The 25,797-nt window shown below is 45.3% G+C and overlaps 1 protein-coding gene across 4 annotated transcripts in view; it reads left to right on the forward strand.

Moving 5' to 3' along the window:
- The window catches only part of LOC102910281 (CD209 antigen-like protein C), a 43,515-nt gene that overhangs the window by 16,349 nt on the left and 1,369 nt on the right, over positions 1 to 25,797 (forward strand). For 2 of the 4 annotated variants that reach the window (XM_076561338.1, XM_076561337.1), the window contains 7 exons: positions 17,082 to 17,276; positions 18,664 to 18,738; positions 18,839 to 18,925; positions 19,857 to 19,946; positions 20,604 to 20,690; positions 21,314 to 21,465; positions 22,231 to 22,340. In XM_076561338.1, the coding sequence (XP_076417453.1) occupies positions 18,693 to 18,738; positions 18,839 to 18,925; positions 19,857 to 19,946; positions 20,604 to 20,690; positions 21,314 to 21,465; positions 22,231 to 22,340 (572 nt within the window). In that variant the 5' untranslated portion in view covers positions 17,082 to 17,276; positions 18,664 to 18,692. The remainder of the gene's footprint in view (positions 1 to 17,081; positions 17,277 to 18,663; positions 18,739 to 18,838; positions 18,926 to 19,856; positions 19,947 to 20,603; positions 20,691 to 21,313; positions 21,466 to 22,230; positions 22,341 to 25,797) is intronic. The other 2 variants (XM_076561339.1, XM_042267778.2) reach the window with 1 other exon arrangement.

The raw sequence follows: 25,797 nt of genomic DNA on the forward strand, positions 1-25,797 counted from the left end.
GGGAGGCATCAAAACACCCCTCCAACCCACTGAAGCTCAAGCTCCATCACGAAGGAAAATGAAGCCCATCCTGCTTCTGCTGCTCCTGCTCTTGAAGGCCTCCTATGGAACAAGTCACCTCAAGTACTATATTGAATAGATATGGGGAGAGTGGACAGCCTTGTCTTGTTCCTGATTTCAGTGGAATCACTTTGAGTTCTTCTCTGTTTAATTTGTTATTGGCTGTCAGCTTGCTATAAATTGCCTTTATTATGTTTAAGTATGTTCCTTGTATTACTGATCTCTCCAATACCTTTATCACAAAAGGGTTTTGGATTTTGTCAAAGGCTTTTTCAGCATCTAGTGAGATGATCATGTGGTTTTTTTCTTTCAGTTTGTTTATATGGTGGATTATATTGACAGATTTTTGTATGTTGAATCATCCCTGCATCTCTGGGATGAAGCCGATTTGATCATGGTGGATGATTTTTTTTTATGTGTTCTAGGATTTGGTTTGCCAGTATTTTATTGAGCATTTTTGCATTAATGTTCATGAAGGAGATTGATCTGCAATTCTCTTTCTTTGTTGCATCTTTGTGTGGTTTTAGTGTCAAGTATGTATAGCCTCATAAAAGAGTTTGGCAATGTTCCTACTATTTCTGTTGTGTGGAACAATTTGAAGAGCATTGGCATCAGCTTGGTATTGGCATAAAACAGACATGTGGACCAATGGAATTGAATCAAAGACCCTGACATGAATCCACACACCTATGAACACCTGATTTTTTACAAAGAAGCCAAAAGTATACAATGGAAAAAAGAAAGCACCTTCAACAAATGGTGCTGGTGTAACTGAATATCGGCATGTAGGAGAATGCAAATAGATCCATGTCTATCACCCTGCACAAAACTCAAGTCCAAGTGGATCAAAGACCTCAACATAAATCCAATTGCACTGAACCTGATAGAGGAGAAAGTGGGAAGTACCCTTGAACACTTTGGCACAGAAGATAACTTCCTGGAATATAACATCAGTAGCATGGACACTGACATCAACAATTAGTTAATGGGATCTCCTGAAACTGAAAAGCTTCTGTAAGATAAAGGACACTGTCAATAAGACAAAATAACTGCCTACAGAATGGGAAAAGATCTTCACCAACCCCACATCTGACAGAGGGTTGATCTCCAAAATATATAAAAAACTCAAGAAACTAGACATCGAAATACCAAATAATCCAATTTTTAAAATGGGCTATGAGAATTCTCAACAGAAGAATTTCAAATTGCTGAAAGACATTTAAGGAATTGCTCAATATCCTTAGTCATCAGGGAAATACAAATCAAAATGACTCTGAGATACCATCTTACAGCCAATCAGAATGGCTAAGATCAAAAACAGAGGGAGACAGCTTATGTTGGAGAGGATGTGGAGCAAGGGGAACACTCCTCCACTGTTGGTGGGAGTGTAAACTTGTACAGCCACTTTGGAAATCAGTATGGCAGTTTCTCAGAAAATTGGGAATCAATCTACCTCAGGACCCAAAGATACCAATCTTGGGTACATACATATCAATCATACCAGAAGAACACTTGGTTAACTATGTTCATAACAGCATTATTCATAATAGCCAGAACCTGGAAACAACCTAGATGCTCCTCAACTGAAGAATGGATAAAGAAAATGTGATGCATTTACACAATGAGTATTACTCAGTTGTAAAAAACAAAAAAACAAAAACAAAAACAAAAAACAAAACAAAAACAAAATAAACAATGACAGCATGAAATTTGCAGGCAAATGGATAAAACTAGAAAGTATCATTCCAAGTGAGATAACCCAGTCTCAAAAAGACAAACATGGTATATACTCATAAGTGGAAATTAGACCCAAAGCAAAGGATAACTAGGCTACAATCCACAACCCCAGAGAAGCTAGGCAACAAGGAGGACCTTAAGAGAAACATGCATGGATTTCCCTAGGAAGGGAGAAGAGATAAGATCTCCTGGATAAACTGTGAGGGGGGAAGGGGAGCAGATGGGAAATGAAAACATGAAGGAATGGGATGGTCAAGCAAGGAAAGAGGTATTGTGATAGAGAGAGCCATTCTGGGGTTAAGGAGAAACCTGGTTCAAGGAAAATTCCCAGGAATCCATAAGGATGACGCCATCTTAGACTCCAGCCAATAGTGGAAAAGCCTGAACTGGCCTTCCCCTATAATCTGATCAATGACTACCCTAATTGTCATCATAGAACCTTCATCCAGTAACTGATGGAAGCAGGTGGAGAGATTGACAGCCAAGGACTAGGCTGAGCTCCTGGAGTCCAGTTAGGGATTATAGGAGCAAGGAGGGTCAAGATCAAGATGGGGAAACTCACAGAGACAGCTGACCCAAGCCAGTGGGAGCTGATGAACTCTGGACTAACAGCTGGGGAACTGAGGTAGGCCCTCTGAATGTGGGTGACAATTGTGTGGCTTGGGAAGTTGAAGGGGTCCCTGCCAGTGGGACCAGGATTTATCCCTAGTACATGGACTGGCTTTTTGGAGCCCTTTTTTTATGGAGTCATACTCAGCCTTGATACAGGGAGGAGGGGCTTGATCCTGCCTCAACTGGATATGCCAGACTTTGTTGACTCCCCATAGGAGGCATTAGCATCTCTGAGGAGTGGATGGGGCGGCGGGGGGGGGGGGGGGGGGGGCGCGGAAGAGTGGGAGAAGGGGATGGAGGGGGAACTATGGTTGGTATGTAAAATGAAATAAACTTTTAAATTAAAAAAAGATGAACTCAAAAAAAAAAAAAAAAAAGAGGAATCCCACAGAATGGGAGAGAATCTTTACCAGCTAGATATCTGACAGAGTTTTTGTATCCAGAATATATGAAGAACTGAAAATAACAGACAAACAAATAAACCTGCTGGGTGATAGTGGTACACACCTCAGGAGGCAGAGTCAGGTTTATCTCTGAGTTCAAGGCCAGCATGGTCTACAGAGTAAGTTCTAGAAGAGCCAGGACTATAAAGAAAAACTCTATCTTGAAAAGCAAAATCAAAAACAAGCAAAAAAGGCCAATTGTTCATTTAAAAAATGGGCCTGTGACAAGAATAGAGCGTTATCAAAAGAGGAAAAAAATAGCAAAGAACTATCACAAAATATGTTCATCATCCTTAGCAATTAGAGAAGTACAATTCAAAACAACATTGAATTTTCCAGCAAAATAACTGTGAGACCAAAATGAGCCATCTTAGAAATAAGACCAAGATGCTTTCACCCAAAAATTAAGGCCTAAGATTTCTCCTTTTGGGAATAGGCCATTAGTTATTGAAACCAGTCAGGTCAGACTCCAGAAACCAGGAAGTATAAAAGTACAGAGTCACAAGATAGTCACGAGGTAATGACTGCCAGACTATAGAATGTTCCAAGCCTGGTTTCCAAGGTAACCAACCATAAAATACCCCCACCTGAGGGCAGCCAATGAGAAATGGTGGCGGTAACCACTCCCTTAGAAGTAAGATTAAGCCATGATTTCTAGAAAGCCCCTAGAAGCGAGCCAATCAGAATTGTACCCATACTAGCACCCCTAAATGATGTAACCTTGTGATTTTTTCCTTTAAAAACTGAGCTTTCAGACAGGCAGGCACTTCCTCCAGCCTCCACTGTGTTGGATGTATTGGGCGAAGTCCCTGCCTAGACTTGTGTATTCAGAATTAAACCTTGCTTTTGCATTCCGGCATGCTCGTCTTTGGTGGTCTCTCTGAGGGTCGTGATCTGGGCACAACATAACCAACAACAAATGATGGAGGGGATGTGGGAAAAGTGGAAAAATTCCACTGTGGGTGAGATTGTAAACTGATGTGGCCTCTCTGGAGTTTAGTGTAGGGAATGAGTCTCAGAAAGCTAGAAATAAATCTGTCATATGTCCTAGCTATACTTCTTGGCATAAGCCTGAAGTGGAATATGTGTCATCCTTCTGCACAGTTACTTGTTCAGCTACATTCATTGCTGCTCTACTCACACAAGCTGGGAAAGGAAACAACCTAAATGTCCTTCAACAGATGAATGGATAATGAAAATATGGTACATATGCACAATGGAATACTATTCAGCTTTAATGAAAAATGAACTCATGAACTTTACAGGAAAATGAATGGTACTAGAAAAGATCATATTGAGTGAGGTAACCCAGATCCAGAAGGACAAATATTGCATGTTCTCTCTCATTGGAGGCTCCTAACTCCAAATTTTCAGATGTGAGTACATGTCCTAGAGTAACTTACAGCAGGCCACAAGAATATATTATAGAGACTCAGCTGTATATTAAAGCTATACCTAGAAAAATCAAGGAATTTTTCTAGAGGAAAGCCATTGATCAAGGAATATTTGGTGTTATTTAGCTTTTAATTTATACCAGCTGTCTTCTGCTATGAAATTCTTGTGTCCATATACTACTAGACATTATGGCAACAGTTTAGTTTTTCAGACTGCTGCTGATCCACTAGGTACTAACACCCCTGCAGGGCCTTGCAGACAGGCGGGCTGTAGATGCATAGCTTTGTTTCTTGTGCAAATGAAGCTCAGACCATCCCCTTCCTTCAGGCCTAGTAGCAGTTGCAGAGCAATTCTCAGGACAATAGGGCTTTTTGCATAACCAGGGGCAGTAAATACTGGAGTGGAACTCCTGGACCAGGCAGAGTCACGTGGCCAGGAGAGAAAGAACAAGGCAGTTTCTGTAGATGGTAGGCAGAGCTGTGCAGCTGGGAAGAAGAGAAGAAGGCAGAGTTTCTCAGGGCCAGGGGGTAAAGAGCAAGGGAGGAAAGTTGGAGGGTGAAGGAACAGAGGACGAAGATGAGGTCAAAAGCATAGGAGCTTAGTTAGTTAGGACTATGAGAAAACAAGAAAAGTAGCTACAGAGGGGAGCTGTATGTGAGGTCAGAGCTGAAGCTGTATAGATAGAATTTTGTCTTAAAGAAATAAAGTAAACAGATGAAAGAGCATGCTGTACATAGATTCTTTTCCCTCAGATAACCCCACACCAGATATAGTATCTTCCCCGGGACTCTGGGAGGGATTTTCTCAGGACAGGCCCTTGGGAAAACTCCAATAGTAACTGAACATAAAACAGGACCATTGCTGGGGTAGGGAGAGCAATAGAATGGAAGAACAGCAGGGTACAAGTGATCTGATCAAGGAAATGAGAAAGGAGGGAAGGGTGAGAAAGGCAAATACAGAAGAAGAGGGTAAAATAACAGTAAGAATTCTGAAAAGTCATAAATAACCACACTATTAACTATTTATCTTTCAAAAACTCATACTACACATAATAAGGATTATGAACATACATATATAGCTTAAATAAACTTTTCTCATCTAGGCTCATAATGCCAATGCCACCTAACAAAAACCCCAACACCAGTTTTGAGACACTTTTTTCTGAGTTGTTGGTCAGAGCTGTCTAAGAGACTTCTAAAACATACAGCCTATTGCTATTACCCTTGGTCATGCCCCAGAGGTGGAAGGTGAGTTTCTATTGCTGAAGACACCATGCACTTCAGAAACAGGGCTCAGAGGCCCCTGAGCTGGAAGTGACCCAAATGCCTCCTTTCTGAGGACTAGCATTCATGGTACCATAAGGTGCCATGCAAGCTTCCAAAGGAAAGAAGCCATCGACAGTCCTACCCAGCTACGGTGCCTATGAACCACAATAATAATCCACATGGTGTAGGTTGCCAGGACACCTGTCTGTCTGAGTGTAACACTTACACATGGTACAATAACCCTAACAGTACAGCAATGGCACACACACCTTGAGGGTAACCAACAGTTCTCTAATTGTACGACTACTTCAACAAGAGGGAAAACACACCTGGTACTAGAAACTTAGCCAACTATGGAGTAGCATCTTATAGAAAACCTACAACCACCACGTACTAAGTCAGCATAACACCCAACTACATTCCAAGTATTAGTCCTTATACTCACAGTTACAGAGTCCTCACCCCCATCAAGGAAACTTCTCTTTGCAACAGACAGAAACCACGTCAGAAAACTACAACCAATCAAAATGCAGAGTTGTGCGGCCCAGTCTCAATGGATACATCTACAAAATACTCCTGCACCTAAGGCTCAGGGAACATTACAGAAGAGTGAGCAGGAAGAATGTAAGAGCCAGAGGATCAGGGAGTTTGCAATAAGATTGTGTCTCCTAGTAATGCCAGAAGCTACACCCACAAATTCTCACAGGCATGACTGCCCAAAAATAAACTGAACATGAATAAGACCAATATACATGCCAAAGCAGGTGGGAGAAAGCCCACATGGCCTCAGCACCACACAAAGAACCACAGGCAACTAAGGATGCTGAGAGCAGGAGAAAGAGACTCCCCAGGAAAAAGCACACCAACTGGTTTTTCAATACCAAGCAGTCAGCACTGAAAACATATGTATGAGTGAAATTATACAGACTGAGCAGGTTATATTTAGGAATATATATATGTTTATATACATAAATATGTATGCATGTAGCAACAATTAATGAAAGAAAAGAGCCATAAATTTGAAAGAAAGTGCAGAAGAGTATATGAAAAGGTTTGAGGGGAAGAAACGAAGAGAGATGTAATTATATTATGATCTCAGAAAGGTGGCGGGGGGAGAACAGAAGTATATACAAACAGCAAATGCCATCTGTGGTCCCAGATGGAAATTTTCTTGGAAACAGGAGCAAAGGCCATCTTTGCTACGAAGTTATAAAGAATTATGTGCACTGTGTCCAGACCATAAGGCTTTGTGGAAGACTGAAGATGAGTGATGAACTTAGTCAGAAGAAAAGGTAAAGCAAAGACATTCAGACAGCTTCTTTTTGCCTTTAATGGAGTGCCCTGAAAGTAGATTTTATACCTAAATGGACACCAAAACATAAAATAGGAAAAATTCTCACTTTGGACATGCAATGAGTAAAAACGCATGCAAGGGTGTGACGGAGCAGCTTTCTGATAATGACGTCAACAGGGATAGAAGGGAGTCTGGACAATGATATTGTTGTGTAGCAATTTCCTCTTAATTGAAACATTCTACCTTGGAGGGAAGCCTATTAAAGATTCAGGAAGTTCTAAAGTAAAGACTCAGGAAATCAACAACTCACAAGTCTCAGGAAGTCCCTAAAACCTGATTCACAAGGCTTCTCCCTCCCCAGAGTTACATAAGCAGTAAGGACTTCTGATGAGAGAGACTCTCTGATTCTTCCAGTTGTCTGCAGGTCATGCAGAGGGCCCTAGATATCCAGCTTCCGTGAGTATTCACCCATGCTAGGGTGGATTTTGATGGTGCAGCTGCCTTTGAGTCATTTCTGCTTCTGTATGGAGACCCTCACACATGCTCCTGTGAATAATCCCAATAAATTCATTGGTTTACCAAGCTGGGCTTTGGTGATATCCATACTTTGGCCTGTTTTTGGCTTCCTAACAAGGTGGCAGTAGATGTTTGGATGTTCCTGTTGTGGAATATGATTTAAGGTATGTTACTTTTGTTTATGTTGCATTGTTTTTTTCTTTTTTCAAGACAGGGTTTCTTTGTGTAGTTTTGGTGCCTCTCCTGGATCTCGCTCTGTGGACCAGGCTGGCCTCTAACTCACAGAGTGCTGGGATTAAAGGCGTGCACCACCACCATCCGGCTGTTTATGTTGCATTTATTTAACTCCGTGAAGCTGTGTTACTGTGCCTGTGTAAAACACCTGGTGGTCTAATAAAGAATTTGCCAATAGCAAGGCAGGAGAAAGGCTAGGCAGGGCTGGCAGGCAGAGAGGATATATAGAAGGAGAAATCTGGGAGGAGAAGAAAAAAAGATATGGAGGAGGGAAGAGACCTAGCAGCCAGAGAAGGAGGAGGACTCAAGGGGCCAGCCACCCAGCTACACAGCAAGCCATGGAGTAAGAGTAAGATTTACAGAAGTAAGAGAATGGGAAAAGCCCAGAGGCAAAAAGTAGATGGGATAATTTAAGTTAGAAAAGCAGGCAAGAAACTAAGCCAAGCTAAGACCAGCCATTCATAATTAAGAATAAGCCTACATGTGTGAATTTATTTGGGAGCTGGGGGGCGGGCCCCTCAAAAAGAGTAAAATACAAACAACAACATTTTCCTGAGGAATCAGGAATAATGTCACACAATAGGCTTCAAAGGCATTTCAGATCTTAATAGAAGCCCATCCTTTCCCAGGCCTTGAGAGCAGGAAGCACATGCTTTTGAAGGCCACTTGGGTATCTCCTTTTTATGTCCTGGCATAGCAATTCTTAGCTGTTCCTTATGGCACTCAGTCCTTTTTCTATGGCTCTCCTGGTACCTTTTATGTGGTGGCAGTTCTATAGGTATACAGAATTTAAGAGCTTTTGAAACAGGATTCCTCCTTCTCAATACATGTGATTTTTAATATTGTCAATCATATGGAATCTAGAATCACCTAGGAGACAAACTTTTATGCATGTCTGTGAGGGAGTTCCTAAATGAAGTTAATTGAGATGGGAAAACCCATTCTAAATGTGAGTGGGGCCACATTTAGGCTGTGGTTAGGGTCAGGATTGCACACAAAGGAGAAAGACGGGATAGGCAGATGGTTCAATGGTTAAAGCACGAGCACAAGATGTAAGTTTAGAACCACATTACTCATGTAAAAAGCTGGTCGTAATGGTGCATAGCCATAGCAGAAGGGACAGAGATAGATCTTGGGGCTCACTGACCTGCTAGTCTAGCCAAAACAGTAAGGTCCAGGTTTTGTGAGTGATCCTGTCTCAAAATAAATAAATACATAAAAATAAGGTGGGAGTGATTGAAGAATACACCTGACATTGTTCAGCACACACACACATGCACACATTCATACAACACACATGCAGAAAGAGAGAGAGCTGAGCACCAGTATCCATCTTTCTCTGCTTCGTGGGTGCAGAATCGTTGTAACCATTTGCCGCAAGGTCCTGCAATCATGAATTCCCTGCCATGATGGACTGTTCCTTTGAATTCTGAGCCAAAATAAACCCTTCCTTCCTTCTGTTGCTTCTGTAGATAAATAACTACTGTGACGTCAAACAATGTTGCAAAAAATCTAGAGGCCCAGAGAGAACCAATCACAGAGGCAAAACTGTTGCTAAGTTCCCAATATGACAATGAATAACAGAGTTGCAGGAGCAAGGATTCCACCAAAATCCCATAAATGCAGAGCCACCAGCAGTGTGCAGTATGTACTGGGAACTCTGAAGACAGCAGAGCCCAGGCATCAGACTTGCAGCATGAATAACCCAGCCCACCTGTTGGGTGGGATTGGCAGGGACTGCACGTGCACAGCTGATTCAGTACGCCTCGGAGGCAGGCAGTCCATGGAGTGACAGGTAGGTGGTGCTGGAGCCTTAACCTTGGCTGTCTGCTCCGTTGACTTGTAGATTTTTCTGGTGTCTGTTGCTCTTTCTGTTAGAGTCTACACAAGACTGCTGCTTGAACCAGGAGCATCTGTAGTAGCAGCTGTCGGAGAAATAGCAGGTCTTCTGCTAAGAACACGCCTTTGAATGTCTAAGCTAGCAGGTGCTTGGATTTCAGGAGAATGGCAGGCTCCATTATCTCTCCTCCAAGGAAGCTACAGAATTCAGGTTGCCAGGCTCTGAGACATCAGAGGACTATCAGTGACTCCTGTGGCAGCATATCCTCCCCATCCCCACACATAGGATGCATGCACCTCAATTAGACACACCCCCTCCTCACTTCCCTCACATCTTAAAGCTGCACATTCCAACCCAGGAATTCCCTACCCTGACTTCCTGTTTACTCCCTCCAATGGAAAATCAGAGACAGTTTGACTACTTTGTCCCTTGTGGTGGTTTGAATAGGAATGCCCCCCAATTTCATGCTCTCTTGTTTTGGAGGGTCTTTTTCTAAAATTTTAAAACACACTAACTCCAATTAGTGCTGCCCATGTGCACAAGGATATAGAGTCATCAACAGGAGCATGGACAGCCTACCAGGGACCACAATTCTGATAAAAACTGACTCTCTTCCCCGGCAGCCCTCAACCACCAATAGCTCCTCAAGTAGAGACGTGGTCTCAGGGCTCTCCACCCCCACCCATGCATGCTAGAATGCTGACTGGCCTAATCTTGTGCAGGTACCCACAGCTGCTGTGAGTTTCTGGATGTAACCCCCTGTTATGAAGACATTGCCTCACAGTACACCCCGAGCCCCCACCCGGACCTTTGACTCTGAATATCTGGTTGCCCGCTCCACCACAATGTCCCTTGAGCCGTGATGAGAGGAGAAAGGATATAGAGTCCCATTTAGAGCTGGATTTAGTGAACAATCTTACCAAGAGGTCTCAATCACCATTGCCACCCTGAGGACAAAAGGCAGATTACAGAAGCCAAGCCTGGAGGCACAAACCTGCAATCTCAGCTGCGCCGAGTTTAAGGCAGGAGCACAGCAAGTGCAAAGCCAGCCTGGGTGGCTTGGTGAAACTCTGTCTGAAAATAAGAAGTAAAATAGATTGATGGGAGGTGGAGGTCAGTGACAGAGTGCTTGTTTGGTGGTACTCATGAGGCCTGGGGTTCCATCACCAGTACAAGAAGAAGAAGAAAAAAAGAAGGAAGGAAAGAAGGAAGGAAGGAAGGAAATAAGGAAGGAAGAAGAGAGAGGGGGAACAAAAAGAGAGGAAAGAAGGAAGTAGGAGAGAGAGAGAGAACTCAATAACAACTCAGATGGAGCTAGATTTTCCCCAGGCTTATCATTTTGCAATTTTCCTAAATGAGCAGCAGAGAGAGGCAGTGAGTCGTTCTTGCCCTCAAATCCAACTAAGATGACTTATACTAAAGGGCTGTTTCAAGGCCAGAGCTCACAGGCTCCAGCAGCCACTTTGTGTTGAATTCCTGCCAGCAATCAGCAGACCTGGCCTGGAGAGTGTGAGGCTCTGAGAGCTTGAAGAGAGGATGCAGTGAGGGCCAGCTGGGCTGTCAGCCTTCCCAGGCTGGGCCTGAGGCCCTGAGCATCTGACAGGAGGAAACAGGGACACTTAAGCTACTCCATCAGCTCAGCACAGGGACTACCTACTTTAAGTAGTCTCCTCATACCAGAGACACTGCCAGTACAGCCCAGACACAGAAAATTGCTAAGCAGACACCTGGTTCCACCAAGTGTGTCTGAAGCACTAATGTTAGTTATCACACGGCACTGTTTACCCTGCAAGAAAAAGTCACAAGGCACAACAACACTCACTATCAGAGTTTGTTAGGAGAAGGGAGGGACAGAAAAGAATGTGCTTAGGCCTATCTGGAAGACTTGTGCAGAAAGAGGGGGAGGGTACGTGGGATCTGCCTTTTATGGACTCCCCCATGTGTGCACATATGGGCTTACATAGCTATGCCATGCATGTGCAGAGATTACATGATCACACTGAGCACAAATTATGCACACAGATTACATAGGACATATGGCCCCGGAAATGACTAAGCATCTCGCCAGCACGTGTGTAGCCATGCGGATGAGGCTAGGAATCCTATCATCCCGGACTCTTTGTTCTTTAAAAAAAAAAAATGGCAGATGAGCAGGGGTGGGGGGCATCATGTTTCCCAAAACTTCTTCCAGCTGACTTGGTGAGCATCAGTTAATTCTGGGCAGGGGCAGGGAAGGGGGCTTCTGAGGTAGCCAGACATCCTGGGGTAGTAGTAGATTGCCATCTGCTGCTTTGGAATCACCCATCATCTTCCTCGGCTTGGGGTTCTGTGGCTCTTTGGGTCTAAGAAGGTGCTGGTGAGACAGAGGAGGAAGCTCAGGAAAAAAATTTCCTTGGGGGTTCCCAAGGTGAGGGAGGGGGTCCCAGGACCAGGAAGGTTTGGGTTACACTTATCTGAAGTGGATCCGACCTGTCCAGGTAGATTCAAGCTGGTTCTGGAGCTCAGAAGAAATTTTAAATGTATTAAGAAGCAGCCATGACAGGAATTTAAAATCTTGAGCTGATGATTATATAACATGATATTATAATGTTTAGTACTCTGCTATCAGAATTTCATTGGTTAATGTTAGTGAGAGCGAGAGGAAGAGATTTGGAACATGCTTTTAATTTTTATCTGACATAACCCTTATCTCAGACAAACCTCAAGGCACCTGTTTTCCTTTGTAGTTTAGCGTCCAGAAGACATGGGTGATCAATTGCTGAGGACATTTAACAGTAATGGATTGTTATATTAAAGTCTGTTTTTTGCAGAGTCCAGACCCTTTTGGATCTGAGGGTGTGAATATCTCTGGACTGTTAGTATTCCTTACGATCTGGGTATATTTGATGGTCCTTGGCCTCTGGCTCTATGGTGGTCCTGTAACAATTAGCTGAGTAGTTAATTAGGAGAGGGAGCCAGAAAGTAAGAGCTTGTGGGGTGAAACCTCATTCTTCTGGAATTGGTGACAAGGTAGTGGATTCTGGTGTCCTCTGGAACTTGAGAGAGAAGGGCCCTGTCTGTGTCACTGTGTATGAAGAGAAATTTTTCTGGGGCGAAGTTGAGGTAAAAGGCTTCATGTGGGACAGGTGAATCCAGGAGGAAAGCTCTTGAGCTTAGCAGCTGTTGGGGTTACAAGAACCACCTTGAAGGGTTCCTGCCATTTAAGGGAAAGGGGTGGGGGGTGCTGGCCTGGAGGAGAAAGAAGAACCTGATCCCCAATGTGGATTGTGGGTGGGCATGAATGATCACATGGCTGAGGTAAGGAATGGTCTGTGAAGTTTCACAGGATAGACCTAAGATGACAGAGTAAGGGAATTAACAGGCTGTCTGGGAGGGGTGAAGGTTTGGATCTGAAGCCTGATGTTAGGGCCGGTCTCTCATATATCAGTTCAAATGGGGAAACTGAAGAGGTTGCATGGGAAGGGCCAGAACCTAAAAAGAGCAAGAGGCAATAATTTTACCCAGTCAAGGTGAAGTTCCTGTGACATCTTAGTAAGGATGGATTTTAAAGACCAGTTGGTGCGCTCCACCTTCCCTGAGGACTGAGGACGGTACGGGATATGAAAATGCCAAGGAATATTAAGAGCCTTAGCTAGTGTCTGGGAAACTTGGAAGGTGAACTCCAGACCATTGTCAGACTGAAGAGAGGCAGGAATCCCAAATCGCGGAATAATTGCCTGGGGAAGGAGATCTGCAACTGTCTGAGCGCGCTTATTAGAAACCGGATACGCCTGAACCTAATTCAAAAATGAGTCCACCATCACGAGTTGATATTTAATTCTCCTGACAGTGGGCATGTGGGTAAAACTGAGCTGCCAGTCAGTCCCTGGAAGGGACCCTCTAGCCTGATGGATGGGGAAAGGTTGGCTCTGATATCTGGTGTTAGGGTCTGACTTTTGGCAAATTTCACAAGAGGCAGTAATAGTTCTTAAGAACTGTAAGTCCTCAGCGGTGGGCTGCAGTTGGGCTTTTTCAAACTGAGGCAGAGCAAGACTATTAGGGTGGAAGAGCTGGTGTAGATAGGACAGAAGTTGCCTAGTGTCAGGAACTGCCTGTGAGGGTGTGAGCTGTACTGTATGGATTCCCTGTGGTGGATGGGGTGGGTCTTGGCCGTGGGGGTCCGCTGTCCTAGTTATTTTCCTTAGAGGTGATGGAACTGTTGGTCTGATGAGACCGGCAATGGACAATTTTACAGCCTTGGAGAGGTGGGAGGCTTTTAGCATGGCCGTTATTTGGCCTGAGCTAGATGTGGATCCTCCCTTTGCTGTAAGGAGTCCGCACTCTCTCCAGATAGTAGTGTGGGACAGGAGGATATGAAAAGCACATTTGGGGTCTGTATAAACATTTAGGGATTGCCCCTGTGCCAATTGGAAGGCACGGTGAGAGCTATCAGCCCAGCCTGTTGGTTAGTGGTGTGTGCAGGTAATGCCTGTGCTTCTATTACCTCAGTATCTGACACTATGGCATAGCCTGCTTTACAAGTACCTTCATGTAAGAAAGAGCTGCCATCTGTGTACCAGGTATAAGTGGCCTGAGTGTGTGTGTGAAGAGTGGGGCAGTAGATCCTCTAAGGTTTCAGTGCAGGAATGAGATGGAGAATCGTCAGCATTAGGTTGAGGGAGGAGGCTTGAAATATTAAGGGGTAGGCATGTCTGGAAAGTAAGTGTGACATCTTCCAGTAATGCCACCTGGAGAGAAAGAACCCAGGAAGGAGGTAAAGTTTGTAAGCATTTATAAGTTAAGAGATGGGACAGGTTATGGTGAGAGAAGACCGTGGTGGGTGACCCAAAGGTTAGCTTCTTTGATTCCCGAATAAGGAGCTCAGCAGCTGCTAAAGCATGAATGCAGGGTGCCCATCCCTGAGTGGTGAGGTCTAGTTTCTTTGACAGGTAGGCTACAGGTGCAAAGGAGGGTCCCAGCTGGTGCCTAGGGCTCCAAGGGCATACCCCTCTTTTTCTTTTACATAGAGGGAGAAGGGACGAGTTAGGTCTGGGAGGTGAAGTGCTGGGGCCTGGAGGAGAACCTGTTGGAGGGTTCTGAGGATATTAAGAGAAACCCACAGAATCAACTAACCTGGGTTCATAGAGTCTGAACTGCCAGCCGGGGAGCCTGCATGGGACTGACCTAGGAAATACAAACAATAATAGGTCCAGCCTGGATTGTCTGCTCCCAGGGTCCACAGAAGAGTCTACCAACCAGCTGAGGATTCTAATCTGAGGGATGTTCAATGAATCTAAGCACACTGAGTTCGTTAGTCCATTCACTTTATTCTTCTACGGCGGTTCTAACTACACAGCTTCTTTTCTGCTCTCTTACTTAGCTCCTCTCAGTCCCTCCTGCTCTCAGTCCCTTCTGCTATTCTCTCATCATTCTACCTAGTTCTTTCCATCTCCGTCCTCATCCTTGTTCTTCTCCATCAATTCTCTTCTCCCAGTGCTCTCAGAGAACCAGTGCTTTAGTGGCCGCTGAGCTCCTTATTCGGGAATCAAAGAAACTAACCTTTGGGTCACCCACCACTGTCTTTTCTCACCATAATACCCACACAGTAATTCTTTGGTAAAACAATGCGAGGCTTGAAGTTTTCAGGGTCTCAGAGAGAGGTGATAAGGACCCACTCATAAAGCAATTAATTGTCAGCTTCCAATTACAACCCAAAAGGGGAGTGACTAAAGGGGACTTCTCTGGTAGGGTCAACTAAAGGCTAAGATCAATTAGGGAATTTATGTGCTCAAACTATAATCTAGAAATGGCTACATAGAATGTTAGGGGTCAGTAAGTCACAAGAAAGTAAACTGTCTTTGGTGCCGCTTTTCCCGCTCCTGGCTGCAGCTGCTTTCTGATAGGGAGAGGGACATATGTTAGGTGGCTAAGCAATCTATGTCAGAGCGTGTAGTATTTGGTTAGTAAAAGCACTTTCACTCAGAGTAATTGCTGAGGAGAAAATCTAGGAATCACACCTGGCTGAGAAGAAATAAAAACTTAATTTGCACAAGAAAAGCTTGGCACCTATTGCCTGCCTGGCCTTGTAGGCAATCTCCTTGGGTCAGTGGGAAGTAACTGCCTTAACTCAGTATCTAACAAATGCCTAAAACATCATCCCAGAAATGGGACCAGTAAATCTCTTAAGTTTAAGGTCTTGTGTAAATAACCCAGGGTGAAGGTAAGGGGTTGAGAATTTGTTAGCTGTTCTTTTCTCTATCTGTGGGTGAGATGAGCTAATGTTTATTTCTCTACATTTGTCTTTGGAAAAAGGTATCTTTGCTGAAATACTTTTGTCTGAGAATGGCCCTGGCCAGATATATGTTAATGAAAAATAAACGCAGCTGGGGGCAGTTGTCCAATTACCCCAGATGTACAGGGAAAGTTGTGCCGAAGACTGAGATGCAATCTTGAGATTACATGTACACTAACATGGAGATGCATGGTAAATGGGGAGAATCATAGCTGTTATTGCACAAGAAGTTTACAACCAGAGACAGCCAGTTCATTCCAAAGGCAGTAACTCCATAACGCCTTGCATGATGGTTTCCTCTAACAGAACCCTTAGTTCTGATAGGTTGACCTTGTGAACACTAGTTGTCACTGCTGTATACTCTCATGGACTTTCGCTACCAGCAGCTCTCAATACCTAGGCCCTCCACATATGTATTCCAGTTGTGTAGCTTGGTCTAATTATGGGACTCCTAACAGGTGGAGTAGAGGTTGTCTCTAACTGTTTCACCTGCTTTTGGTCACCTTGCCTGGCCTTAACACAAGGGGAGGTGCTTAGTCTTACTGCAACTTGATAGGCCATGTTTTGTCACTGTCTGCGGGAGGTCTGCCCCTTTCTGAACAGAAGTGGAGTAGGAGTGGATGGGGAGGCAGAGGGGAGGTGGTGGGGAAGGAATAGGAGGATGGGAGGGAGGGGAAACTGTGGTCTAGATGTAAAAAAAAATAAATAAATTTAAAATAAAAGAGAGAGAGCAAGAGAGAAATAAAATGCAGGGGCTTCTGCTCTTCCAAGTCGAAGACTTGATTGTAAGGCCTGTCTAAATACGACACCCAGCCCAGCACCAGTGAGCAAGCTGGGAGGAACAGGAGCCCTTTCCTCAGCACCCGCTTCCTCCCATCTGAAAGCGCAGTTTGCAGAGTACCAGGCTGTGTGCCTGTGGGACTCACTCTGGCATTCTTTTCTCTCCTTTGCCTCAAGCCCTAGCGAGGGCAATTATGATGGTCAATTTTGTCAACCTGACACAATCTAGAATCCCCAGAGTCTCACTAAGGAATTGCCTAAGTCAGGTTGGCCTGTGGGCCACTCTCCGTGAGGCTGTCTTAATTATAGTAATTGAAGTGGGGAGCGCCACCCACCTGGGCAGCACTATTTCCCTGGGTGTGCATTTTGGACTGTGCAGGTGGAGAGGGAGATGAGCATGAGAGACACACCGTCTCTGCTTTCCTCTCTGCTCTTGACTGCGACTGTGACCAGCTGCTTCAAGTTCCTGCCCTGCCCTCATCACAGTGGACTGTGACCTGGGATTGTTGAGCCAAGAAAACATTTCTCCCTTAAGTCGCTTTCGCCACTGTGCTTTAGCACAGCAGGAGAAATGAAGCTAGGACCGAAGCACCTGAGAAGAGGACCTTTGTTTTCATTTCATTTTACTTTGCAGATATAAACTTCGATGTGTCTGGGCTTCACCAGATCTCCCGTCTTCTGCTGTGTGCTGCTGCACAGCCGAGCCAGCCAGCTCTCCCTGAAGTCATGCAGCTGATAATTTGTCTCAGACTCATAAGGACACAGAAAAGCAATGGCTGTCTCCAACCTGTCATCTTCTCTCCCCAGAGTCTATCTTCTTTATAAGCGTGTACGTGTGTATCTGGGGGAATAAGGTGTGTGTGGGGGGTGTGCATGTGTGTAGTATGCGTGCACGCATGTATGTGCAAGCTCTGGAGTACACACATGTTCTCAGTGGCCCCTTAGTATATTTTCTCTATATCTGAGTGTTTCCATTGCTTCAGAACATTCATGCGTGCTAGGAGATCAGTGCGTTGGTAAAGACCTGAGTTTGATCCCATAAGCCATCTAAGAAAGCTGGGTATGGTGGGTATGGTGGCATGTGGTGAACCCTAGCCAGTGAGAGGCCCTTTCTCAAAAACTAGCACTCGCACACACCACTCACTATACACACCATAACACACGCTAATAATAATAGTGATAATGATGATCATTTCAAGCAAGATGGGAGCACCTCAGGAATGACAGCTCAGGTTGACCCCTTGCTTCCACACACATTTGCTCATCCCCACCAGCCCCTCACACCTGAAAAATAATTTCTTTTTATTGTGGCATAGTCTTTCCTCTGACAAAAAGCTGCTCTTATTTATTCATCCAGTGCTGGCCACTTGAGCTTTTCCAGGTTGGGACAATTCTGCACCAAGCTGCTAAGAATCATTTTGTTTCCTCCTTGAGCCTCTGTGACTATTTTTGGACCACTTTGTGACCCGTAGAAAACAGTTTAGGGTCCATTTCCAGGTCCACTAATTAACAGTTGTGTAACCTTGGGCCAGGTACATGACTGTTTTGCACTTCAAACAGACCTTATGGTAAAATACAGTCACAGAAAATGCCCTGACAAAAAGCAGCTTGGAGGAAGCATTTATTTATTTTAGCTCACATTTCCAGGTTTCAGCCCATCATTGTGGGGAGTTAAAGTAGCAAGAGCTTAAGACAGTGGGTCATATCCACAGTCAAATGAGTTCACAGAGAAATGAGTTCACGCTTCCTTGTGCTCAGCTGCATTTCCCACACTTACACAGTGCTTGACGCCCTATCTAGGGAACGGTGGCTCATAATGGGCTGGGTCTTCCCACATCAGTTAATTAACCCAGTATAGACAACCTCTCAGGGAGACTCTCTTTCTAGGGGGTTCTATGTTGTGTTAAGTTCACAGTTAAAAGTAATCAACACAAAACCCCTCTCCCAAGTAATCAGAAATGGACCAGAAGTGATGACATCTTCAAATCAAGACAACAAATCACTAATCAGAGAGAACCGTGTTTCTGGGAACAGCAGAGCGGCTGCATGCCCTTCCATTCCAGGAACGGTAGCTTCATGGAATGGTGTGTCAGAGGCTCCGTCACCTCCCTCCAGCATCTTGCTGTCTTGCAGTTCCTTGTTTCACTTCCTGACTCAGAATAGATTCAAGGAGTGAACAACAGCAGACAGTAAATAGCTGCCGTTGTCCCCAACAGCCTCCAGCACAGTAGGACAGCCGTGCAACATGAATGACTCCGAGGAAGGGAGAGGACAGCAGCTGGGCCCCCTGGGTAAGACTGGACCTGGATTCTGGGGGCTTGGAGAGGGGTTTCGGTAGGGCCACCTTGAGTCTCCGTTTGGAAGGCTGTAACTGACTCTCTGTCCACTCAGATGAGGAACACCTGATATCCAGCGGCACCAGATACTCCATCAAAGGCTTCAGATTCCAACCACCCTATATCCTTAAGAGAGCTGCAGGTAAAGGAGTCGGGGAAAGACAGGTTTCCTCAGCTCTCTGTGCCCTGCGGAGTGGGAGAGTGGAAGTCTGGATCTCAAAGACTGAGGGAGGAGGAGGATGGAAATAGGACCTCTGGGTACTGTGGAGGTAGAGGCTAAGGACTGGGCTCCTGGGTTCTGTAGGGTGGAGGCTGAGGACTGAACTCAAGTCTTAGGGAGGGGAATGCTGTGGGTGCTGTGGAGCTGGAAGCTGAAAACTGGACTTCTCAGTCCAATGGAGGTGGGAACTGACAGCTGGATCCTGGATCCTGAGGATGTGGAGCCTGAGGGCTGGACTCCTGGGTCCTGGAGAAGTAGAGACTAGAACTAGACTCCTCAGTTCTACTAAGCAGAGATTGTGCATTTAGATTCTTGGTATTCTGCAAGTGGAAGCTGAGCTTTTAGAGTCCTGGGTCCTTGGGTGGCCATCTGGGAGACTGAATTCCTGGGTCCAAGGAGAGGCTCTGAAATGTTCAGGGATGGAAACTTAGGCTCTTAAGTCCTGGAGTGTTGAGTCTGGAGGGATTGAATAATATTCTGAAGAAATTTGTCCTCCTGGGTTCTGGAAAGATAGAAGATGAGTCTCTGGACCCCCCAGCTCCTGGGAATGATGATGCCTGAAAACCTAGAGTGATTGTCTAGGATCTGAACTCCTGGTCCTGAAGAAGGACATGCTGGGCATTCCTTTGGGATTCTAGAGAGAAAAAAGAAAAATAAGGATTGAACTATTCACTTATGGGATGCTCGAGCTAGAAAAGAGTCTTGTATCCTAGGGAAGTGAAGGTTGGAACACAGACACAGTGGATCCCAGGGGAATGGAAGCTGTGGATCTGGGAAGAGGATGCTGGTGTCTATGGGTCATAGTTTGTCGGGGACACTTGTCGTGATGAAATGTCTACCTTCTCTCCTGCAGGGCATCTGTGCCATGGTCATGTCCCCTTCGTGCTGCAACTGTTCTGCCTCACACTTTATGCTGTTCTCCTTCTGGCTGTCCTTGTCAAAGGTCAGGCAGATCTGAGGGCTGGGGCTGCCTGTTAAGACCTTTCAGTTGGGCTGAAGGCCCATGAGGGAGGTAGGCTAAAGGCTAGGAGCTTCCAGGAATTTCTCTGAGCCCTTCTCATCTCTGTCGTAGAGGAGGGTCCTGGCTCCACTAACTTGGCCATTCAGTCTTCTCTGAATATCAGATTTCTTCATCCCCAAGAGGTATTAAACCAGAAGTTAGATAGATGGCTTACTGGATAAAGCTCTTGTCAAAGAAACATGAGGACCTGAGTTTGGATCCCAGAACACATGTGAAGCAAGACATGGCAGGCATGTTTCTGTACCGTAGCTAGGGTGAGATGTGTGGCAGAGACAGGAGAATCCTGGAAGCTTGCAGGCCAGCTAACCTGGTGTACACAGTGGTAGACAAGAGACCCGTATCAAACAAGGTAGAAGGTCAGGACTGACACCCAGAGTTGTCTATCCTCAGACTCCTAAGGTGTGTGACAGCATGTCCATGGTCACAAACATTCACACATATGCACACCCACCTTCAATTTTTAAAAAGAGATTTTAAACAAGGTACTTTACTTTAAAAAAAAAATGTCCCTAGGGGACCAGTGCAGGCCATGATTTATAATAAGTGTTTAATAACTGCAGATTTATTTTCTTGTCATAGTCTCCAGTATTGCCAACTCCAAGGGACAAGAACAGGCAGAGAAGGAGAAGGTAAACCGGGAGATGACCCAGCTGAAGCCTCAAATAAGTAAGTGACTGGAAGGCAGGAGGCCCTGGGGACTCAGAGGGTCTCCATGTTACATGCTTGGTTTCAGCTACTACCCATCTCTGAACCTCCACCTCCTCTCACTTGATTTGATAACTTTGTGTAAAGAGGAGATAATGAAGGGGTTGGCAGTGTGGCTCAGCAGTTAAAACCACTTGCCATCAAGCCTAATGACCAAAGTTTCGTTCCCAGGACTCCCAAGGTGGAAAGAGGGAACCCACCCCATCAAGTTATCATCTAACTTCCACATACGTGCCATGGCATGGGCATAAATACACACAGAGACACATAAATTAGTTAGTTGATTGGCTGGTTGGTTGATATTAGGACCAATGGGAGCTAGTATTCAAAGAGAACTGTGTACATGGTTGGAACTCAGCTGGTCTCCAAAGGTTGGTTCTGAGCTCTAAGTTCATAGATCTCCCTGTCTTGAGGAGATACCAGGACTTCCAGGATCTCTCAGGGAGTAGAGAGGAATGGCTTCCCAGGATGCTGTGTATCAGAAGCTCCTGCAGGACTTGAAGGCTGGGGGGTGGGGAGGGCTGGGGGGTACAGGAACATGAGCAACTGAGTGCATGTCCATCCCGACCAACCTCCCCCAACAGATCGCCTGTGCCGCCCCTGCCCCTGGGACTGGACTCTCTTCCAAGGAAACTGTTACTTCTTCTCCAAGTTCCAACAGAACTGGCACGACTCTGTCACCGCCTGCAGAGAAGTGGGGGCCCAACTAGTGGTCATCAAAAGTGATGATGAGCAGGTACATCTGGTGGGATCCAAACTCTTCTGGTACGTGCATCTGACCACAGGCATCTGAGGAGATACAGTTTGCTAGTTTGGATTATGGATGAGTGCTGCTTGCTCCACTTGGGAAAGGAAGAAGAGAAGAGTAGGAATGAAAGGTCCCAAGCACCATGTTTCACACACACACCACCACCACCACCACCACCACCACCACCACCACCACCACCACCACCTCCACCACCATCATACAGCATCTGGATATGAGTGAGTGCTTTAGGTAACACAAAATATAAGTGGTTTCTGTTGGTACACTGGGAAGCACTGAATGACTTCCTTTATTGGATTTTAAAAGAAACTCCTATGTCTACCATTTGCCAGTTCTCCTATTGTAAATGTTGCCATCCTGACTGAATTCAAGTTATCAGTGGGACATTCCTAAATGCAGAGCTCAAAAGGTCATGGGCATGATCAGAAATGAAGAACTGGTATACCCAGTATTGAATTAATCCATCTGAGCATGCTCAGAACTCCTCATAAGGCAGGCAGACAATCCATCTGAGCGTACTCAGAACCCCTCATAAAGCAGGCAATATTAGCATGTTCAATGAGAGGCAACTCAGAACAAGCAGGATACAGATGTGGAAGCCATGAGACCTTGTGGTACCCTGGAAAGATGAATATCAGACTACAAGCAGAACTTTCTGCTAAGAGGTGGGGCAGGAGAACTATAGGTGGACCACAAGGTAGGTAGCCTCTCCTGACTGCTTCTGTGCCCCTCCAGAGCTTCTTGCAGCAGACTTCTAAAGAGAAAGGCTATGCCTGGATGGGTCTGTCAGACCTGAAGCATGAAGGCGTGTGGCACTGGGTGGATGGTTCACATCTGCTGTTCAGGTAAACCTGGAAGAAGAGGAACAGCCTATCGTGGGCAGTTACTTACTTCTGTTGCTTTGGTAAAGCTATCTGGCTTAACATCAGAATTTCCCCAGGAGCCTGCCCTGAGAAAATCCTTCCTAGGGTCCTGGGGGAGGTGCTATGTCTGGCGTGGGGTTATCTGAGGGAAAAGAATCACTAGTTCCTTACATTCGTTTACTTTATATCTCTAAAAAAAACCTTCTGTCTACATAGCTTCAGTTGCATGCTGACATTCAGTTCCTCTCTGTCCCTTCTTCTCTGTCCTCTCACAGCCCTTGTAAGCTCCCATGCTTTTGATCTCATCTTCAGCTTTGGTTTCTCCATCCATGCTCATTTCTTCTCTTCCTACTCTCTTGACCTGACCCAATCCTTATTCGCTACAGAAGATCTGCCTTGTTCCTTTCTCTCTGGCCATGCAACTCCTCAGCCCTACCATCTACAGAAATTGTGTCTTGTTCTCTTCCCTCCAGCCATGCAACTGGAGCAGACCAGGAATTCTGCTCCAGTCTTTACTGCACCTGGTTATGCAAAAAGCCCTATTATCCTGAGTCAATAGCTCTGTAATGCTACTAGGCCTGAAGGAAAGGGATGGTCTGAGCTTCATTTTCACAAGAAACAAAGCTACGCATCTACAGTCCACCTGTCTCCTAAGCTCTGTAGGGGTGTTACCTAGTAGATCAGCAGTAGGTCTGAGCCATATGAATGCATAAGAAATTCATAGCAATAAACAGCTGAATATTAAAAGCTGAATAACACCAAATATTCCTTTATAAATGGCTTCCCTCTTGATGGATTCCTTAACCTTTCTAGTTATAGCTTTATTATATACAGCTGAATCTCTATAAGAGAGAAAGAATTTACCTGGTTCACAGATCCAGGGGACATGTTGCGTCATGGTAGGGATGGCATAGCAGTAGGAGCCTGAGGTGGCTGGTCACATGGCAACGGCCATCAGGAAGCTGAGAGTCATCAAGTGGACCAGGCTATAAGAGCTTGAGGCCCCATTGATCTGCTTCCCTCAGGGGCTAAAGGTTCCACAGCCTTCTCAAACAGCACCAGCTGGGGACCAGGCGCTCAAACACTGAGCCTGCAGGAGGCAATTCACACTCAAACCACAGTGGCATCAGCAAATGCTGCATAGAGTACTCCTTTGGGTATTTCTCCATACCCTAGCCCTCTAGGCATAAAAGACATTTACTCATGAAGGAAGCAATTCTTCATAATCATGTGCTGATAAGATGCCAAGTGCCTGGAAATCCACCAGCAGATATGGAAGAGGGGTTTGTAGCCCTCATGAGTCATCTAAATGAAGTATATTAATGGAAAGTCTATGGGATAATGTATTCTTGTTGCTGTAACTAAATACCTGACAAAATCAATGTAAGGAGTGATAGATTTGGCTCACAGTTTAAGGGTACAGTCCACCACAATGGTAAAAGGCATGCTGGCAGGAGCTTGAGGAAAGTGGTTGAAACTGGTTCCATGCCATCCATAGTCAGGAAGCAGAGGAAGAGATGTGGATGCTGGTTAAAAACAAACAGGCACAGAGCAGCGGTGGTGCACACCTTTCTTTAATGCCAGCACTCAGGAGGCAGAGCTAGGCAGATCTCTGTGAGTTAGAGGCCAGCCTGGTCTACAGAGCGAGATCCAGGACAGGCACCAAAACTACACAGAGAAACCCTGTCTCCAAAAAAACAAAACAAAACAAAGAAAAACAAACAAGCAAAGCAAAGCAAAACCAACTCCAGACTACTTTCTCCATTATGTGTGCACACATGTGTGGGGCGGGTGCATGTGCACAGGGACGGGTTGAAGGCAAAAACTCTTATTCTGGTGCCTGTGGGAATGAACAATTAAAGCTGTATACTGGGCTTAGGACTGGCTAGTATGGAGTGTCCATGGCTTCTAGGATGTAGACGCTATTCCTGGTTCTATGGTCTTTGACTCTGGATAGGTACATAGGGCCAAAAGTACAAAATCTTGGGAATGGAGATGGTTAAGTCTGTGGAATATGAGTTGGCTGGTTGTATTTGAAGAAGAAACTTCAGTAAAATTTGACCCCCTTCAATCATGGAAGATCACAAGGATCATGGGCCAAGGTCAAAGGACTTGGGTATCTCATTGAACCCAGAACAGGTCACATCTGCTGTGATGTATGAAGGGCAGATGTGAAAGCACCCCGTTTCAGTAATAGAAACATGGTTGAGGGGCCAGGCAATGGATGAGTTGATAAATTGCTTGTCGTGTATTCTAGCTTCATTTCTGTTGCTATGATAAAATAAACTGACTGAAAGCAAGTTAGGGGAGAAAATGGCTTAGTTCATCATTTAGAATTTCAGGTTCTAATCTGTCATTGTGGGGAAGTTGGGGCAGCTACTAACATCACATCCATAGTTAAGAGGAGAAAGGAATGAAAGCGTACATGCTCACTTGCATGCTGGATTTCTCCACTCTTATGCAGTTCAGGACCTCCTGCCCAGGTGGGGGTGCTGCTCACGGTGGGCTAGGTCTTAACATAATTAAGAAAATCCTCCACACAGTCCCACAGGCCAACCCAATACAGACAATCCCTAAGACTGTCTTGCAGGGGACGCTAAGTTGTGTCAAGTTGATAATGAAAACTAACCATCACATAGTACAAGTGTGAGGACCTGACTTCCATCCCCTGACTCCACTTAAGAAAGCCAAGTGTTTGTCATCTCAGCACTGGAAAGGCAGAAACAGATCCCTTATGCTCACTAAACGGTCAGCCTCGCTGATTAGTGAATTCTCAAAAATTGAAGTGGGGGGTAACTAAAGATATCTGGAGCCGGGCGGTAGTGGCACACGCCTTTAATCCCAGCACTCGGGAGGCAGAGCCAGGCAGATTTCTGTGAGTTCGAGGCCAGCCTGGGCTACCAAGTGAGCTCCAGGAAAGGCGCAAAGCTACACAGAGAAACCCCGTCTCGGAAAAAAAAAAAAAAAGATATCTGGGGTTGACCTATGGCCTCTATATGTACAACCATAAGTGTGTATATATCTCTGCACACACACACACACACACACACACACACACACACACACACACATACACACACACAGAGGAGAGGGAAGTGGGGAGAAACAGGGTTGATAAAAGGGAAGTGGAACTAACTCTCATACTTTGATGGGTATTAGCCAAGGAAATTTATGAAAAAAAAAAAAGGAGCATTTAATTGGGGCTCGTGGTTCCAGGGGTTTGGAGCCCAAGACCATCATGTAAGGAAGCATGGCAGCAAGAAAGCAGGCATGGTACTGGAGAAGCACAAGACAGAGAGGGCTAACTAAGAATGTTGTGGGCTTTTAAAACTGCAAAGTCCACCCTCACTGATGCTCCTCCTCCAACAAGGCCACACCCATCCTTCCCAAACAGTTCCACCTGTGGGGCCCAAGCATCTGAATGCATGAGCCTGTGGGG

The sequence above is a fragment of the Peromyscus maniculatus genome, chromosome 23 (genome assembly GCF_049852395.1).
Source record: "Peromyscus maniculatus bairdii isolate BWxNUB_F1_BW_parent chromosome 23, HU_Pman_BW_mat_3.1, whole genome shotgun sequence".
Classification (NCBI taxonomy): domain Eukaryota; kingdom Metazoa; phylum Chordata; class Mammalia; order Rodentia; family Cricetidae; genus Peromyscus; species Peromyscus maniculatus.